The 18,270-nt window shown below is 54.2% G+C and overlaps 4 protein-coding genes across 4 annotated transcripts; 1 reads left to right on the top strand and 3 right to left on the bottom strand.

The window, feature by feature from the left end:
• Nucleotides 1–1,367: 1,367 nt before the first annotated feature.
• On the bottom strand, nt 1,368–2,786 carry CPAR01_10117 (casein kinase I hhp1; the record flags this gene model as incomplete). Its single annotated transcript, XM_060494380.1, has 4 exons — nt 1,368–1,377; nt 1,452–2,001; nt 2,067–2,628; nt 2,775–2,786. The coding sequence occupies 4 exons, from the start codon at nt 2,784–2,786 to the stop codon at nt 1,368–1,370; spliced, it is 1,134 nt and encodes a 377-aa protein (XP_060346562.1).
• Nucleotides 2,787–3,852: 1,066 nt separating this feature from the next.
• CPAR01_10116 (uncharacterized protein) lies at nt 3,853–4,775 on the top strand (the record flags this gene model as incomplete). The annotated part of the gene is made up of 3 exons (XM_060494379.1): nt 3,853–3,957; nt 4,049–4,304; nt 4,516–4,775. 3 exons carry the CDS (start codon nt 3,853–3,855, stop codon nt 4,773–4,775), a joined length of 621 nt encoding a protein of 206 aa, XP_060346561.1.
• A 5,487-nt stretch (nt 4,776–10,262) lies between these two features.
• CPAR01_10115 (uncharacterized protein) lies at nt 10,263–12,473 on the bottom strand (the record flags this gene model as incomplete). Its single annotated transcript, XM_060494378.1, has 1 exon — nt 10,263–12,473. The coding sequence occupies one exon, from the start codon at nt 12,471–12,473 to the stop codon at nt 10,263–10,265; it is 2,211 nt and encodes a 736-aa protein (XP_060346560.1).
• A 2,702-nt stretch (nt 12,474–15,175) lies between these two features.
• Nucleotides 15,176–17,100, bottom strand: CPAR01_10114 (uncharacterized protein; the record flags this gene model as incomplete). The annotated part of the gene is made up of 3 exons (XM_060494377.1): nt 15,176–16,290; nt 16,372–16,491; nt 16,584–17,100. The coding sequence occupies 3 exons, from the start codon at nt 17,098–17,100 to the stop codon at nt 15,176–15,178; spliced, it is 1,752 nt and encodes a 583-aa protein (XP_060346559.1).
• Between the last annotated feature and the right edge of the window lie 1,170 nt (nt 17,101–18,270).

The following is an 18,270-nucleotide window of genomic DNA, read 5'->3' as shown; positions in this document are numbered from 1 at the left end:
ATCTTTCTCACATCCAAGTCTACAAGTTTTCCGCAGTCACATCATGCAGATGAGTATGCCTCTTTACGCATCACAGTCAAGATCGGATCCCGAGAGAATACTAGTGCTGTGGCTGTTGTAGTGGACCTGCAGCATTTACACCGCTATATTCACAAATTGCAAGAGAAGAAAAGTCGCGCGACAATGTTAAATTGAGAAACTACCATGCGTATGTTGGTTGGTTCCGCTGCCCTTCGACATGCCCACAACTACCCGTGCTCTGCCTCCACCATATGCAAACTTGCCAGGCCGGTGAAAGCCCGCGGATGATGGAGGCGCAGTGTTGAGAGTCCAAGCACCAGCGTTCTGAGGTCGACAATCCGCATTGACTGCCAAGGCAGACAAGTAGACGTTGTCGACATCCCAGAACTTTGCTAGACCGTCTCCTAGAGCCCATAATAGTTGCCAGAGACCAGGTTTGGCGACTAGTCACCTAGTTCCCAGTTTCCCCCACGTGCAATGTCGGAGTAACGAATTCCCAACCAACCGAACCGAACCAAAAGCCAAAGAAAAGATGCCGCACTCTTCCTCATTAATTTTGCAATCGTCATTCCCTTGCCGTTCCTTGTCTTTGCCGACTTGATGATCGTAGTCCTTGTCAGACAGTGTCGGCAGGCCTGATACTTCGCAAAAGTTTCTCTCTCGTGATCGACCCCTCACCTAACGACCTCCCCAGAAGCGGGCCTCGACGCGTGATTGACCAAGTGCGAAGCCTCGAATGAAAATCAACTCGTAATGCGCATAATCGGAAGGAAAAGTAAGAGAAAAAGAACAGAAGGAAAAAAGGAAAAGTCCGTCGGTGAACGCAGCTCCAACGCATCGACCAGGTGCAAGGTGCTAAACCGAGGCACTCAAGTTGGGGGTGGGGGAATGTCTCGCGGGGCGGCCCGACGACGGTGCCTCGCAAAGTTGAGGTACCGGAAGTGCCGTTCGAGTTCTTCCTACCATGGATATCGAACCATAGAGCTTCGGCAGCAAGGTCTACCGGGGCGTCTGTGAAATCGAGTGTCCTGTTATGAAGAATCGAGTCATTCGTGAAATCAACCCAAATATGTCGAAGAACGAAGTTGAGAATGCGTAAGGAGAATGCGACCAGTTCGCGTGGCAAGGCGTATCATCAAAGAGACCCTGCTGGTGAGCAGAACCCGTACCAATCGTGATGTCTGAGAGCCATGCCACGGAAGGGATGAAGCCGGTAAGCCGGTCTGGTCATACTCCAACGTGTTGGACAGAAAGCATGTGGTTACCGCCGTCGAGGATCACTTCGGCAGAAAGGAACTTGAACCATATGCTGGACTTGCGCCCTTCGTAGACGAGCGCAAACTAGATCATCGTCCACTAGGTCAGCATGCGTTTGTCAGCAACGGGTTCAACAGCCAGTGGTCGATGAGCTGCTTGGGCGATCAACTTACATCCTGTCACTTCCACCGACGGCACGGTTGGTATCTGGGGTGTTTACACCAGCACCAGATCCTCGTTCAATCACTTTGCGGCGCGAGCTGGGAAGGGCGTTAGGCTTATTAGCGCCAGGCTGAGGGGTCGGCTGACCAGCAGTAGCGGCGTTCGTGCGAGATGCCCGCGCCTTTTCATCCTCCTCCTGAGTGGCTCCTGCAGCCTGAGCAATTGCCTGAGCATTCTTCTGGTACTTGTAGACAGTCCAGTCGAAGACGTAGTCGTACTGGAAGCCCTCGCGGACGAAGAGATCACGGAAGATCTTGCGGAGGTAGCTGTAATCGGGCTTGTCGTCGAATCGGAGGGATCGAGTGTAGTTGAGGTAGATGGCGAATTCGTTGGGGAAGCCGCGGCAAAGGACCTCGGTCGGGGTGGTCATCTTCTTCTCCATGATGCGGTCGTATTTCTGCTTCTTGGTAGCAGCCTTAAGTCCCTGCCAGGGAAGGGATCCACGGCAGAAGTAGAGCATGACGTAGCCCAGGGACTCCATGTCGTCACGGCGAGATTGCTCTGCGAAGCTGTCAGTGGCCAGGAGGAAACGGAAAGGGGTTTGGGTGCGTGGAAAGATAACATACCGACACCCAAGTGGGTGTTGATGGAAGCATAACGGGCGGTTCCGGTAAGGTTCTTGTTCTCTCTGTAAGGGATGTGGAAGTGCGTCTTGGGGTCACGGTACTTCTTGGCCAAACCAAAGTCGATAACGTTGACCTGGTTGCCACGCTTACCAATACCCATGAGGAAGTTGTCGGGCTTGATATCACGGTGAATGAAAGACTTGGCGTGGATGTACTCAATGCGAGAAATCAGCTGATCAGCGAGAAGCAGCACGGTCTTGAGGGAGAATTTGCGGTTGCAGAAGTTGAAGAGATCCTCCAAACTGGGTCCGAGGAGGTCAAGGACCATGGCGTTGTAGTCGCACTCGGTACCGAACCAACGGACAAAGGGAATACCGACACCGCCGGCCAGGGACTTGTAGACTCTGGCCTCATACTCAAGCTGGGGGTGCTTGGCCTTGACGCTCTCGAGCTTGATGGCAATCTCCTCGCCGGAGATGATGTTGGTGCCGAGGTAAATATCACCGAAAGAACCAGAACCGATCTTGCGACCGATGCGGTACTTGTTACCGACACGAAGATCCTGCCAATTGTCGTTAGCCATGTGCAATGACAGTTGGAAGCAAGCGGCTCCATCGACAGATTGGGCCCTTTCAACAAGAGCATATATAGCTCCTGGCAAGACTGTGCCCAATGTCGAACAGAACCGACCGTCGACTATCCACTTACCATTGTGGTCATCTTGACTGATGTGCTGACTCTGCACCTTTCGGATGCAGATTTTGGTTGGTAGGTCGGGTGTCGATCGACGGGTCAGAGTTTTAATCGACAACGAAGCGATGGGCTGGGTAGAACCGAAGAATTAGTATTGATGCATGAGACAAGAGAAGGCTTCGAACTGTGCCGTTGGAACGATGGAAGTATGTGAGGACGTTGTGAGAACAGGAATAAGCGGGAAAGTTGAAGAGTGGGTAGAGTTGGTCGAGGCCTTGGAAGAGAGGATTGAATGAGGCAAAGCTCGGATCCACCGCCAAAACCCACGGTCAGCCCGAGGCTAGGCTGGGCAAAACGCAGGAAGAGTGAACCCCAGACAGAGGCAGAGGGAGAGGGGTGTAGTCCGACAAGGCAACGATTGTCGACGGATTGAGGATCAAGGTAGTCGAAAATTGAGGGAATATAGCGAAAGAGGAAGAATAGGCTCACCTGTAGAGGGTTTGTACGTATGTGTTGTCGGGAGAGGTGGAAGGAGTCGTGTGTGTGTGAGAGAGATGGTTTGATGGTACCTGTGTGACGAAAGAGGTGAACGGGGTCAGTATGGGCTCTTGAAAGTCAAGATGAGTAGAGGGGGGCGGATGGATTGATGGGGGTCGGGAGGGGGTAATTTGTAATTGATGCTGATGCTGATGGGAATGGAAAATGTATGCGTACCTTATCCTCAAATGCCAACGAAAGCCGTGTCCAAAGTGAAGGGGACAGAGACGATGTGCTGTTCGGGCAAGAAGCCTTTGGCAATCAAGGGCTCGTGAAAGAGATCGTGGGGTGAAGAAAGGAAGAGTAAGGCAGGAAGGAGGAGGGTGAGAGAGGATGGGAAGAGGGTACCTTAATGGGATGGGAGCCCAAAAGTGGAGGCGACAAGGCAAAATGGAGAAAAGCACCACCTTCCTTCCCTCAGGCGCTCTTACCTATCTTACGGAATACTTTAGGTACTTCTCATCTTCTCAAGGACTGGGCGACACGCGAGGGGGGAAGGAGGGCTGGCGGCGGGCGGCGGACCACCTCACTGGGGCGGACAGGCGCTGGGTGCTAAATGGGACACGGAGACTGGACGGGGGAAATAGAACCAAGGAAGAAGGCACGAAGGAGACGAGGTATCCGTGGTACCTACCTTACTCCGTGGGCCGCAGTTGCGCAGGTAGGTGCCTTCCAAAGGTACCTTACCTACCTACCTTACTTACGGTAGGTACCTATGTTGGGTACCTTAGATGCTCAGCCTGAGAATCTAGGTAAGTACCCCCATTGTCGAAAATCCGGTGGCAGGTACATACCCTTGCACGCCAATTCTGCCGAGAGCCGCACGTACCCTCTCCGTGCTCGTTCCCTCCAGCCCAAGGTCCGAATACCTGCCTTCTACCTGCGTTCGGGTGGCCTTCCATCCCCTCTCCCACACGGCATTACATAAGGCATCTTCCATTAATTATGCTGGACGATACGGGCAGCAACCCGACACAGCAAGCCTTCTTTTTCGGTGCCAACTTGCTGGTTCGTAGTTACCCGTCCGGCCGTCCACCCGTCCTCAACCTGGCAAGTCTCTACCGGTATTCTGACCATACTACGGAGTACCCTGTCATCATCAAGAACGTCAGCTCCAACTTGGACTATCCGTGTTGTCTATTGAACCATTCATCAAATTCAACAATCGAGCTGTCCACCTGGCTTGACACCGCCTCATGAAGCATCTCTTTGCCTCAAGATTCGTATGCCGGCTCCAGTAACCAAACTGGTCTGTGGCCTCAGCCCGCCAGCGGCCAGCATCCTGAGCTCCCGTACTTCCGCGCTTGTCGCAGATGCCATGCCCTGGTCGCTTCAGCTCACATCACCTCACCTCTCACGTCACCCCAGATAAAGAAATACCGGCACAGAAAGCGAGCCAAGTACGACATCACAAAGGCACAGCTTTACCCAAATCCTCTTTACCAAGGCATACCGGCATACCGACACCAAGCTACATAGACCAAACACAGCCGCCGCGGCTCAACCACTACAATTGCGACACTCGTCACGTCCTAACCGGTCAACCGAGCCCCAAGTACCGTACGCATAGGCTGATCTGTGGTCTGGCCAAGCACCAGCTCATCCTCATCTTGAGCCCATCTTGAAATTGGAACACCGCATTGGCCATGCAATTCAATGCAATGAACCTCTCTCCGCCGGGGTCGCTGGACAACGACGGGGAAATACCTGGTCGAGACATGTAGGCCCCTCGCCAGCCTGACATGGAGTCCCACGGTCCACCCGCCCAACGTTCCACCGCTCCAAAGGGGGAAATTTCGAAGCCTGAAAACCGCTACCGCCGCCCCCAACCCTTCTCTCCAACACCCAAGAACCCTGTCTAGAATCACTACTTTCGGAAGACGAGCTTGCAAGCTTGCAGCAGTCTATGTACTGACCCTACTCTGTACTTCCGAACTTCGTACGGAACGAACGCGAATTGAACACGCCCAAATTCTCAATGGGGCCCTCTCAATGACACGGAATGATGCGAGAGGGGCGACACCATGACGGCGGCAAGGACCCTGAACCGACCACTCAACCCACCGTATAGATACTCTGTGAATTTTTCTTGAAAGAAAACCTGCCGATCTCCGACCTCAACGCTCTTTGCTATGGAGAGTCTGCCGCGGAACAGCTTTCAGAGTTGTAGGACATGTCTAGCACTGGTTCTTCTTCAGCATTCCCAAGTTAGGCAGGGCTTTCGTCATCGCAACAATCCCCAGATGCACCATGTAACCAGGCGTCTTCCTTCGAGATAACATACCAAACTGCAATCAGCACCGACGCAAAATATCACCTGCAGCCAACCAAGACCCATCTGTCGCCGGGCTACGGCTACGGATACACGCAGGGCGCGAACCACCACATCTTCAGGATCCTTGCCGGAACCTCCCCCCTGAAGCGATGCTTTCAGCTTCCCACGACGGACCGCAACGAGCTAAGGTACGGAGTAGAGACATCGGGCGTGCGCCCTTGCAAGTGAACCTTGTCAGATTTCTTCTCGACTGGGTCGACTCGTCTTGCCATTTGCGTGTCAGCATCAATCTGGATTTCACCAATCTGCAACTCAAAGGCCTTTGTCATGCCAATTTCAACGGTAGCCGGCATATAAGTCCTGGACCAATATCAAACCCTCCTAATTCTACATTGCCGCATTTACCAGTAACCGCTACTAATCCCTCAGGTGACACTGCTCCCGCCAGAGTAGGATGCGCTAATCACCAACCGGCGAGAGCCTCACCGCTCTTAGTCCTCTCCCCCGCAACGAGACCACGACGCTCGAGCCCACCAGGAAAAATAACTCCAGACTGTCGGTCAGGAGACCAGTCATAAATCGGACGGTCGAGGGCACCAATGCTGCAAGATCGAGATGCCTATTTTCAGTATCCTACAGGGGCTAACCCCTCCAGCCTCAATTCGATATCATAATGCATAGGTGAAAATGGCCATACCTCAGAAGCAAGCAAGTACCTTTGGATGGCAAAATCATCGGGCTCGGAGGCATAGGTACGAGAGTCAGCATAGTACCACCTCCTTCGTCATGCAACAACAGCCTCTCGGGTGTCGCTGCTGACATCCGAGATATCAAGTTCCGATACCCAAAGGCCCCCTTGGCCATCTCCCCTTAAAACAGCAAAGGATCTCCCGCAAGAGGCAGTTACAAGGGAAGCTCTCCTCGGTCCCTCCACCCCCTCGCCTACGATGCACAAAAGAGAATGAATGACCTGCAATGCAACCGCCCATCGTATCGTGAGCAGCATCTCATCTCTGGCGATGCCGCCTTTGAGATGCGCCGTGCGCTAGAGGAGCGTTCTGTGGCGTTAGATGGGGCCAAACGCCATGGAAGCTATTCGACGTCGCCCACGTCACTCTTGTTCCAGGTCTTTCGGTCTGCCCCGAACAAGGAGCAAGTCAAACTTGAAAAACCTTGATTGCAGAGCAAATTGGGCAAACAAAATAGCATTTCAGGACCTGATCAAGATTTTCTTTTTGAGGGCCCAGTGTGGCAGCCAAAACCTGGATTTTACCCTCAGCGTGGCCGAAGCTCGCGACTCAGACGTCCGAACCGTCCGCTATTCAGCCAACTGTGTCCGAGTTGGGCACCAATTCTTGGACAGCGATCCCCAGTTCTAGTTCGCTCTCTCTCTCCGAGCAATTGGGCTGTATCCCCGACCCTACACTCCCTGCCTCCCGACGGTACTGCCTCGCGAGTGCTTGCCAATTGTCGGAAACTACGCATGGAGTACACAGTTCGGGATGACTTATCCCATGATGGATGCTCACAGAGATGCCATGGCCATTCGGCAACGTTTAGAGCCGCCCTCTGCCAGCATGATTCTTTGATGGCCACTTGTCATTCACCACCACTTGTAACTGAGCCACGGTCTTGGGGTCGTAACAACACCAGCGCGTTGTTGGTCTTAAATGGGTGCAATGCTGCAATTGGCATTAACAAAATTAGGAGGCCGCGGAAAGGCAATTAAATGCCTCTTCCGAGTCTCCATATCTTATCGGCTGTCAGTTGTGAGTAAGCGTGCCTCAAACCCCGGAAGGCAGCTCCAGTGACTTGCATATCGACGTCCTAGATTAGAGACGTTCGAGAAGCGGCAAATGGTGGATAGAATTCTGGAAGCTCACCGCCGTTAGCGGCGCTATGGTGCGCCCTGGCTACATTTCGATACATTGGGCCGCACGTACGTCTCGAAACAGGAGACGGTCCATCACGCCGTCTCCGTAGTGTCAGCTCAGGAATGTCACTCGTTCCTCCACAAGCCAACGGGCGTTCCCTTCGCTTTGTCCTTTGGCTAGTTGGGACGACGGAGATGCCCAGGCTTACGAAATCTAGACTGGTCCCGGCCGAAAGACCAATGTTTTACGTCTTCAGAGAAGCTGTCATTCGGATTCCAACGTCAGCAGAGCTTCTAATTCCGGGGTTCGACGCCAGCCAAACGACAAAACAACTGGATTCTGCAAGAACAGAGCCTCCTAGTGTTTGGCATGTCAGTTCTGTTGTTCAGCATGGGTTTGAGGCATGGATCGGCACCCGTTACCAGTCAACCGCCATTCAGAATCATAAAGGTCTGATCAAAACGGTTTGAATATGAGTTGTCGAGGCTAAGAGGCTGTTGCGTATTTGCATATTACTTGACCAACCATGAGCATACTGTTGCCGGTGCTTCCAAGACCCCCGCAGAGCCAAGCAATCGAGAGCTTACTGCGGAAGAACGCCCTTCAAGAATGAAGGCCGATGAGCTTCTGGCCAGTGCCGATCACTTTCGGGTTTCCCGCATCGGCCAATCCACCTGCAGCTTGGACGACATCAATGGGCCCTCCATCACATCACCGCCATTCGATCGTCTGGTCTGCCCGCCCTTGGTTCGAATGGCTTTGAGAGGCGCTTGGCGCTGTCCTCACCGAGCATCTGTGAGTTGCCTGATCTTGCCTGCTTCCACCCATTCGACTTGAACCCTATGGTCACAAGATCTCGGCGGCTGCATGTCACGGAGCTTGGTGACAGGATGGCTCCTGTCTAACATGGTACGGCAGGCTAAATCGGAAGATTGATTCGCGAAAATGGGGTAAAGAAAAACTGCCAATACAAGCCATCACTGAAACGCATGGGTACTGAGGCGGTTGACGCGCGAAGCACTCACGGCGGCACTCTGAACAAAGACAAGCGCTGAAGCAGCCCCCTGAAGCTGCCTTTGGAATTCCGGTGTCTACCATAGTGTGGTCCAGCCACATCCCATGTCCGATGAATGGGCCTCGAAACGCCGTCAGACCATTTCCCCCCAAGCTCCGGGCCGCAACACAAAGCCATGAACGCCTCTGCACACACTTCCGGATCACCGGGAAGATGGGGACAGCGTGAGCACGGCCGGGGGTCCTGGCCCGGTCTGAGCCGGCCAAGTGTGCCTTTGCAACGCCGAGGTTGCCTTTTGCTATCGCCGGCACCCCGGCTTTGCTCAACAGCCGGATACTCACTGTCGGCTCAGCGATAACCTCGGGGCGCTGGTTTCGTTCCTTGACGCAGACATTATCCCCATCTCCGCACAGGTGACATTTGTCAGATGACTTTCTGGGCGTAGGGAAGGGAGAAAAATGAAGTTATTCATTTGCCAGATCATCTGCCGGAGACTCCTAAGATACTGACTCGGGTCGAGCCCACCTTACACGGATCATATCCGCACCCTCGGAACTTGAGATGAACTTTGCGGCATGCGGTGCACAGGAAGGAAAAGAGAGTTTTCATTTTGCCCTCATTTCCGTCGGGCAACGACTTGATGAGGGATTATAGCCTTGGCATAAGGTGCTCGGCGTTCACCTTATAGAGAGGGAGAGCTATACCCACCCCGATTCCAACGTCGAACTTGAGTCTTTTTTTTCTAAGGCCGCTTCCTTGACTTCCGTAGGACCTCGGCCTCTGCCTGGGATGGCCCTACCTTCCCCATGGACCCTGCGTCTTGGGTGCCGCGTGAACTCGGCGCGACTTACAAGCAAGGCACGAAAGTTTAAGATGCTATCGCTGATAAGAAGGGGTTATGTCATTCCGCAATGATCTTGTGTTTGTTGTCGATGACATCATGTCAGGGTCTTGAGCATCAATCCTCCTGATGGGCCTCCCGATTCCTGTTCGTCTGCGCTGGTCTATTACATGAATGTATCACCAAAGATGGTATTCTGATGGTTATAGATATTATAGTTTCTATATCCAGTTCGGTTTCCCCCTAGGCAAATGGGGATAGCCATCGCCTCCGTCGCACTGAATGGATCCCAGCAGATGCAAAGGGTTGGTTCAGTGATACATCAGATTTGCATTTCCTCGGCCGCCCACCGCCAGGCCAAAACCCAAAACGATATTCGCTTTGGACGCAACCTGTCGCGTCAGATCCTGAGTCGCGTGCGTGGCTTCCACTGAACATCCCATCCTGGTGAGTTCGACGTCACTTCACGCAAGCGCGCGTCTCGCTCGGTCCAACGGCCCCGCGCCACCGGGGTAGAGTTTGTGTGTCTTAACACTAAGAAGCACCCGGCGGCTACAACTTCATCGTCACCTCATGTCTATGAACAACTTGTCTTCAGTGAAGCGTCGCTTATTCTCCCGTCGAATCAACAGAAATGTCTACGAGATGTGTTGCATCATCGACACATTGTGTTGACTGTGTTGTTTTCCATCATGGTGGTTCGGGGTGAACATGGTTGTTCTAGCAGCTTGGTGGCAGTGAATGCCGCATATCCCATGTTCGCATGTGTTCACATATGTTCACACGGAGTCCGCACGTTGGGCAGCTCATCGCCCTACCCAGCTATATTCTTCTCACAAGACCCCTCAGAACTTTCAAGATGGACGAGTGACCCCTTGGCTCTGTTGCGATGATTGGGAATGCGCGTACGTTGCTACATACTTGTTAGTCTCGTAGCCAACAAAGAAACACCCCAGGCAGGTTACACACGCTGAGAGGGAGCATAGCTCTGCTGCTGTGTGTAGTACTGCTGCTGCTGCTGCGCCGGGTATCCCGTTGCCGTCTGCGGTCGGTTCGGATACTGATTATTCTGATTTTGGTTCTGGTAGTTCTGGTTCTGATTGTGAAGGTTCTGATTTTGATTCTGAGGGTTCTGGTTCTGATACCAGTTGTAGGGCGGCCGGTAGTATTTATTGTCCTGAAGGTAGGGCGTGATGGTCTGGTCTACGAGCTCGGTCGTCTTGGTGAGAAGCTTCCGTGCCGTGGCACTGCTGAAGAGGCGCGATTCGGATTTCGGCGGCGGGGCCTGGTAGTTTGGCCGGGTCGGGGGAGGAGGTCCAGCATAGGGCGTGAGGGCGCCAAAGCCCGACTGCGGTGTACCCGGCATGGGCGGGGAGTTGCGAGGCGGGAGTGGCGGCGGTGTCTGCGTCGGTTGCGGTTGGAACTGTTGGCTACCGTTGACGTAGGTCGGCTGGGGGATAGGGGGCGGCATGTTGTAGCCCGTGAACTGCTGTTGGAGGGGAGCAGATTGGGGGCCAACACTGTTTGGAGACCAAGGATACTGCGTCGGCGGTGGGCTCAGGGGTAGTGGTACACCGGTTGGGTTCGGTGATAGGCCTTGGGGAGGTGGCGGTGGAGGGAGCCATTGTGTCTGTGTGGGCGATGGTGAAGTGTTCGACAGGTTCATTTGAGACATTGCTTGGGTATATGAAGGTGGAGGAGAGGCGTAGGGTTGGGCCGGTGAGTGCTGAGAAGCCTGGGGGATTCCCTGTGATGTTGATGGTCTCGGTGCCGAGGCTACTGGGCTATGGACCGAAAGATTGGGTGAGGTGGCTTCTTGCTTGGCGTATGAGGGCTGCTGAGGGAAGTAGGAGCTCACGGGGAGAGTTGGCGGTAGAGCAGCCTGAACGAAGACGGGAGACACGGGGGCGGCTTGAGTGTGAGTTGGTTGAGGATGGGGTTGAGACTGCTGCGGCTGTTGCGGTGGTACTGAGGCGCCCGTTGGGGTTGGTGAGAGGCGCGAGGGCGCGAAGGAAGGGGATACCGGTGGCGGGGAGCCAGCGGGACGAATGCCAAAGGGAAGCGTCGGCGGGGCCCCGGTTTGTGTTCCTGGCTGGTGCTGAGGGTGCGAGTCCGGCGTGGGAATAGACGGACCTTCGGCGGGATACGGAAGCTGCGGTACACTGGCGGCCGGAGCGGCGGGGTTGGCCGGGCTTGGGGTCCGGGAGGGACGACGTTCTGGAGCCGGGGGCGGCGGCCGCGCGAGCTTGAGTGGTGCCGGTTTGAGCTGGGCCGTATCAGGGCTATCCTGCCTTGCCGGCCCTGCTGCCGCAATCTGTAAGGGCTTGGGCGTCACATCATCTACGGTACTATTCGAGGGTCGGCTCCCTTGACCACTAGACTCCTCGGTAGAACCGCTCTTGACGATGCGTAACGGCTTCACCGATAGCTTCTGTTCCTCTGGTGGGACCGATGAGACGTCATCTTTGCTCGGTGAGGGGGAGTCACTGTTGCGAGAGGGGAGGTCATCCTCAAGAAAGAACCCCCATGGGTTTGCCTGGATGAGAGGTGGCTGTGGCGGCGGCGGCTGGGCCTTCTCTTCGTCCTTTGATTGATCCGGGTCGTCTTGTTTAAGTATAGCTGTGGCCGTGGTAGGGGATGCTGGAGGCGGCGATGTTGATGGTGATGGTGCGGTAACGGAGGAGGCAGAGGCTATCCTATGAGGTTTCCTATGGATCTGGTTTGTAGGCTTGACCGTGACTATGTCGTCGGCGGGCATCTCGTAGGCAACGGGGCCATGTTGAGCTGTTCCGGCACTCGGCACCGGTGCGGATGTGGTAGCGTTGAGCAATGACGTCGATGGTGAGGTCGGTCTCGGGACAGAGGCTGGGACTTCTAGCTCGGCGAGGAATTGCTGCTGGGCGGGGTACCGCTGCTGATGTTGCTGCTGAGGGGTCTGCTTGCGCTGAGGCGGGTTTGGAGAAGTCGGCCTGGAGGCGTATTGAGGCTGTCTGGGAGGGTTGTAGTATTGCTGTTGCTGCGGCGGTTGGTACGGTTGGAATTGTTGTTGATATTGAGTTTGTGGTTGTTGGGCGTAGTATCGCTGCTGCGGCGGGTAAGGTGAGTGCGCCCGCTGTTGCTCTTGCTGTTGTTGCTGATTCGGGGGAGGTCGTTTCCCTTGGCCGGTGCCCATTGTCGCGTCTGGACTTGGCCGGCGCTGCTGCTTCTGCAATCTCATCAAGACAAAGGTTTCGATGATGCTGTTGCTTCCCCCTCCTGAGTTTCCCTCCTGCCACTGGTTCTCCTTTTCCCTTGCTTTCTTTCCCGGAGATGCTCGAGTGCTGGATTTGAAGGATCGAGAAAGTAAGTGGAAGAAAGTGAGGAAAGGAAGAACGAAGGATGGTTGGGAAGAAAGAGCCAAGGTTTATTTTTTAGCCTTACAGATTCACCTTGGACACACACTCACACAGCCGCAGCGCCCTGTACTCTTCTCGGCTTAGCTCCTGATGATGCTGGTGCTTGGGTGCTTGGGGTTTAAGCTGTGCAGCTGCACTGTCACTGCTCTCGTGTGTGTGTGTGTGTGTGTGTGTGCAGCCTGGAGATCCTTCTTTGCGCCCCTCCAACCCCTTGGACCACTTCCCAAAACCCCGGTTCAATCGTACCCGTCACGAGCAATGTTAATTTATTGCTGCATCTTTTTCGGGTTCGGACATCAGCCACGGCCGGCCCACCGTTGACTATCCGGTGGGGGAGGAAACTTCGCTATCGCTTAGCTTACTCAAGGGTTTTCGTTCGTCTAGGTACATTACGCAGTATGGAAGATGGAGTATGTCAATTTCAACGGGTTCCCGATGGGCCGATGGAGTTTCAACAAAGAGACGTCAGGGATTTTACACGTAAATGGCAAATGAATATCAGAAAGAAAAAGTCCCCTAGCGCTGCCGTGTGAACCTAGAGCTGTAGCCTAGAACCAACACAGCATCCCCCGGTTGATCCTACTCTGGAGTCTTGGTCCTCTTGGACTCTCCGCCCCTGGTCTCATTATTATTGCCGTTGGAGCATGGATCTCTTATTCTGCTGCCTGTCCGACTGTCACTGTTCTGTACTCCGTAATGAACCCTTGCCCAGCCGCCAAGCTGATAATTGCAAAGAAGGATACGAATGCAGAAAGGGGATATTGAACAATGAAACCCCCAGCTGAACAGTGATCTCAGCATGGAGTGGAAGCCTGGGGGAGATGGGGCACAGAAAGCAAGGCAGGGCTTCTGACCTGCAGGGACGATCTTTCGTATCCAGATTGTGATTGGTGATTTGTTTTCGCGGCTGTCGTCGAGGGGGGCTGAGCTGAATATCATATATTGATGGTTATGTTTTGCTGTGCAAATGATGATGACTGATGGTGAATGATCGAGGGGGGCTTATGACGGCTTAAGCTTTTGCTAAGGCTGTGCCGGACCCTTGGGTTTTGCCTGCGGGTTGTGCCGCGTTTCCGTTCACATATGTCAATGCATGTCACCATCCACGCTTGGATAATGGCGGTTGGCGAAGTCGTCGTCTGCTCGTGTTCATGTGCTGGCGCTCCATAACACAAAGTAACCCATCTAGCAGACATCCCAAGTGGATCCATACAAGCCAGAGAAGAGGGCGAGGCATGCAAAATAGAGTACCGAGTATAAAAACATTCAATCCTCCCAACTCAGTTCTACGTTGACAGCAATGTAACTGTTGGTTGCCAACGGTGAGCTAACGGGTGGGGAGCTGCTTGTATTCAATCCGGTTGCGCCGAATCTCTGAGGGAACGGTAAGGATCCGAACGGTGAGGATCCGATGGTTATCACTAGACGCGAGCTCGGAAGCTGCACTCTGCGTCCAGGAAGCCCATGATTGACCATGTCCCCAATCTCTCTTCATCATCACCAGTGTATTCAGAACCTCTTGATAGGAATAAGTAAGAAGTGCTGGCGGGAGGGCAGCGCTAATTGTTACGTAGGCAGGCTACTTTGACCAATCTTCTCAGAACAGCACATTCCTATAGTCCGTTGCACACAACGAAGATATGATTTGTCTTTCTCCCTGATACTTGAGCAAGTCCAGCGGGGATATTTTGTCCCGAATCCTGTGAGGAAGTATCACAAACGGCCAGCGCACACACGACCGCTCAGAAGCCGGTGACCACTGATCGGGTTACAAGATCGATGAAACTGCTCCACATCAACTGATCTCAAAATTAGTTGACTGGGGTGAGGCCTTGAAGTAGATCCATCGCAGAGCAGCCTTTTCAGAGGCTTTAGCGCGTAAAGTCGTAACTCAAGTGCCTACGGCGTAGGAGGGTTACCAAGCCATCGAGGCAGCTACAAAGTCTTGTAGCTGTCAGATTCAGAGTAGCCATGTGCAAAGCGTGGGCTTCATGCCTTTTATCGCCACCGTTCCTTAACGCTTATAGTGCTAGGATTCTAAAAGTCTATGACAAGTTCGTCTTACCACGAGGTTGAGCATGAACCATAGACTTTCTCAAGGCCGGTAGGAATTGGGTACTCAATCTATCATTCTACACCTTAAAATAGAAGCAACATGCGGAAAACAGATACCGGGATGCTATCGGGCCCCTTACTAGTCCATACAGCGCTCGACTCTATTGGAAATCACCTCTTGACCGTAGGGCAAGTTGGCCGGCCGGCCTCCAAAAACACTATATCAAAGATGACTTGTAATACTCAAATCACGAGAGGCTCAAGCTGTGTGTACCAGTTCAAACATCTAACTTGATATCCCAGGAGGTATTCTGCTGTTACATGCGGCTATGCCCACCAAAAATGCTTAGAAAGCATATGTACAAAGGGATAACACAATCATGATACGCGTATCAATCACTCTTCTCAACTCCTCCAAACACAGCTAGTCAACCCTCTTCAAGCTCAACTTAAACGGCTTCGGCAACACACTCTCAACCCTCCCATCATCCCCATACGTAAACTCGAAATGATCAAGCCCCTTATAGTTATACGTCGTCCGATCCATCGACAACCACGACACGCACGACGCATTAGGGAAGAAGAACATGTCATCAATCGCATCCCGCTGCTCCGCCGTAAACGTATCAAACAACGCCCTCCACGCCGTGACATTCCCCTCCTCCAACCCCGTGGGATACAACCTCGCCGTCCGCGTCGTAACGGGCGGCAGATCTGTCAGGTTGACTCCCAGGAACACGTACCGGCTCAGATTCGGCACGACGTCGAACCCCTTCATGTACCAGTCCTCCAACAACAGCCCCCATCCGCCGTCCAACGAGATCGTCAGGCTGGAATTGCTCGCCTCGTCCGCATACGTCCCCGCGATCCGCGCCTTGGCCTCGTCCCGCGCCGCCTCGTCGAGGGCGCGGATCAGGGGGGGCAAGAACTCGTTCATCTTGAGCGTGTAGTACGAAAACGCGGCCGCGCTGACTTCCGGCCCGGCAACGAGGATCGACATGGTGATACCGTGCTCCGGGGCCAGCGCCAGACCGGCGTGGTAGAGCATCAAGTCGCCGCCCTTGGTATACAACTCTATGAGCCTACCGTCCGCCGTGACGTTATCCGACAGAATCCCCTCCCACGGCGCGCCGACGAATTGGCCCGGTGCCGAGGTGAAGACGGACGGCTTGAGCCACCTCCGCGTCTTGGCCGGGCTGAGGAGGCGGTTCTGGAGGACGGCGTCGCCGAAGCGGAGCATGTCGGCCGTGGTGGAGAAGAGGCCGCCGGCCGGGTCCAGGGCGCCGAGGGTGAAGTTGAACCACTCGGTATCGTTGGCCGGGATGAACATTGTCTCGAGGCTCGTAGGGAGTTTACCGTAGGTAGTGTTTCCCATGCCCGCCGGTTCCAGGATAGACTCAAAGAGAACTTCCTCGAAGGGCTTGCCCGTGGCGCCTTCGACTGCCATGCCTACGAGGGTCGTGCCCAGGTTCGAGTAGACGGGTGTTTGGAAGGCTGGGTAGACGGGCGGTCGACGGTTCTTCATGGCGTCTAGGAATTCTAACGCGTTGTGTTAGGCTCTTGAGGGGACCTCGTGTCCAGAAACTTGGGAACATCGTCGGGTATGAGATAGCCACTTACCCTCTCTGGTGCAACCCTGGCCGCCCAGGAACCCTCCGCACTTGGGCTTCTCCTCCTTAGACACGGGAGGCAAGCCGAGAGACTCCCAATCACCGGGATACGCCGCGCCATCCGTCTGCACTGCACTCAAAGTTAGCCAACATGACCCTTCCCAAAGCCGGCAGAGAGACAGAGAGAGAACAGCTCTCTCCCCTTCTCTCGAGTAGACCCACTATCAGCTCCAACACCAGCATAATGCACAGCAGCAGCCTCAACACTAACATCCCGCCAATCCACATACTCAACCTTACTCCTCCCCTCCGTCCCCTCCGCCAACTCGGGAATATACGTCGCCACACTCTCATCCCACCTCAACACATCATCCCTCTGCAGCGCCGCCAGCACGGGAAACACCTTACTCACGCTCGCGAGTCGGTACACCGTATCCCGATCCACCACCTGCGCGCCCTGCGCATCGCGGTCCCGCGGCGTGAAGTGAAAGTCCACCAAGGGCTCCGCGCCCGGCGCCTCAAAGGCCGAGCTGACGCCGATGGAGACGGCCGAGGCGTTGTAGGCCGCCGTCTCGGCTTCCAGGGCCGCGATGAAGGCTGCGACGGCGGCGCGGACGGACGGGTGTGTGCTTGGTGATTTTGCGGCGGGGAGGACGGCGCCGAAGGGGGGGCATTGGTATGGTGTTGCGGTTGCGAGGCCCGCTAGGGTTGTTGCGGTTAAGGGGAGTGAGGGGCGCATTGTAGGATGAGTGTTGGGTTGGTATGTATGCTTGGGATGGTAGGGCAGGTCTTCAAGTCGTGTTAGTTCAGTAGATACATCTCCGGTGTTGCACCCAAGTCTTGTGTTCCTAGATAGATACTCACCACTCGTAAGAGATGAAGAACGGGAGTAATGCTTCACTCACTCACTTCGTTCCTACTTCGCGCTCACGGCTCAGGTTCTCCCTCTTCAATCGCGAATTCCAAGAGCATCCATCTTTATATACATACTTCCTAGATACACGACTTCCCACCCTCCTCTGCGCCGCAGGGCAGCATAGAAAACCCAACACACGCGTTCTAGAAGTTCGCCTGCGTGTGTGTTCCCGACCTTCCGCACCGAGCATGGCGGGCGCGGCCAACATAATCCTCCTCGTTTACCATGCACGTCGCCAACGGTTCGCACATAGCACTGCAGCAGGATCTGAACCCTTGGCCGCCGAACCCGGGCTTACCAGTCTTACTTCGACAAAATGGCCCCAAAACCCTACGGAACCCGGGCGTGGGAATGGAACGTCATGTGAACGCCAAGGCTGCTGCTCAGTGTCTCTTCCTGACTCTTTGAGGATCCGATTGCCCCCTCGGGTTCATTTTGACTGAAAAGTCCGTAGTGTCGTAGTGCACAAATGACACAGTATCTTGAAACGTATAAAGTCATAATATTAAATAGGCCTATTATCTTCTCCAATTCAATGTCGTCTTTCCTTCTAACGGCAGATGTGCCGACTTTGTATGCAAACCTCCATCACCTGAATGAACCAGCCCAAGAACAACACCAAACAATCCATTCTCCATCCCTAACAGACAGACTTGTAGAAACAAGCACCAAGTCCAGCCTCCGAGCAAAGACAAAACCCAGCCGAGCTTCCCACGCACCAGGTTGACAGGTTCACCTTCCCGATAACCTCCCCCCTTGCCTGCCCGCGACGCCCGATACTTATGCTGACGACTGACGTACTTATATGCCGCCAAGAAGTCATCCCCCGGCGGCTGCGCAGCCATGTACTTGCACCTACCCGTCTGGGTAAGTACCTAAGCCAAGGTAAGTGACAGGGCAGGTGATTGAAAATAAAAGCAAAAAAAGCGAGCACTTAGTTACTTGTCTCTCAAAGCCAAGTCTCAAAGGTTCTTTTGCTTGTTTATTCAAATG

The sequence above is a fragment of the Colletotrichum paranaense genome, assembly GCF_030867605.1.
Source record: "Colletotrichum paranaense strain IMI 384185 chromosome Unknown Scaffold_8.1, whole genome shotgun sequence".
NCBI lineage: Eukaryota > Fungi > Ascomycota > Sordariomycetes > Glomerellales > Glomerellaceae > Colletotrichum > Colletotrichum paranaense.
This window is presented reverse-complemented; position numbering and strand designations above follow the sequence as displayed.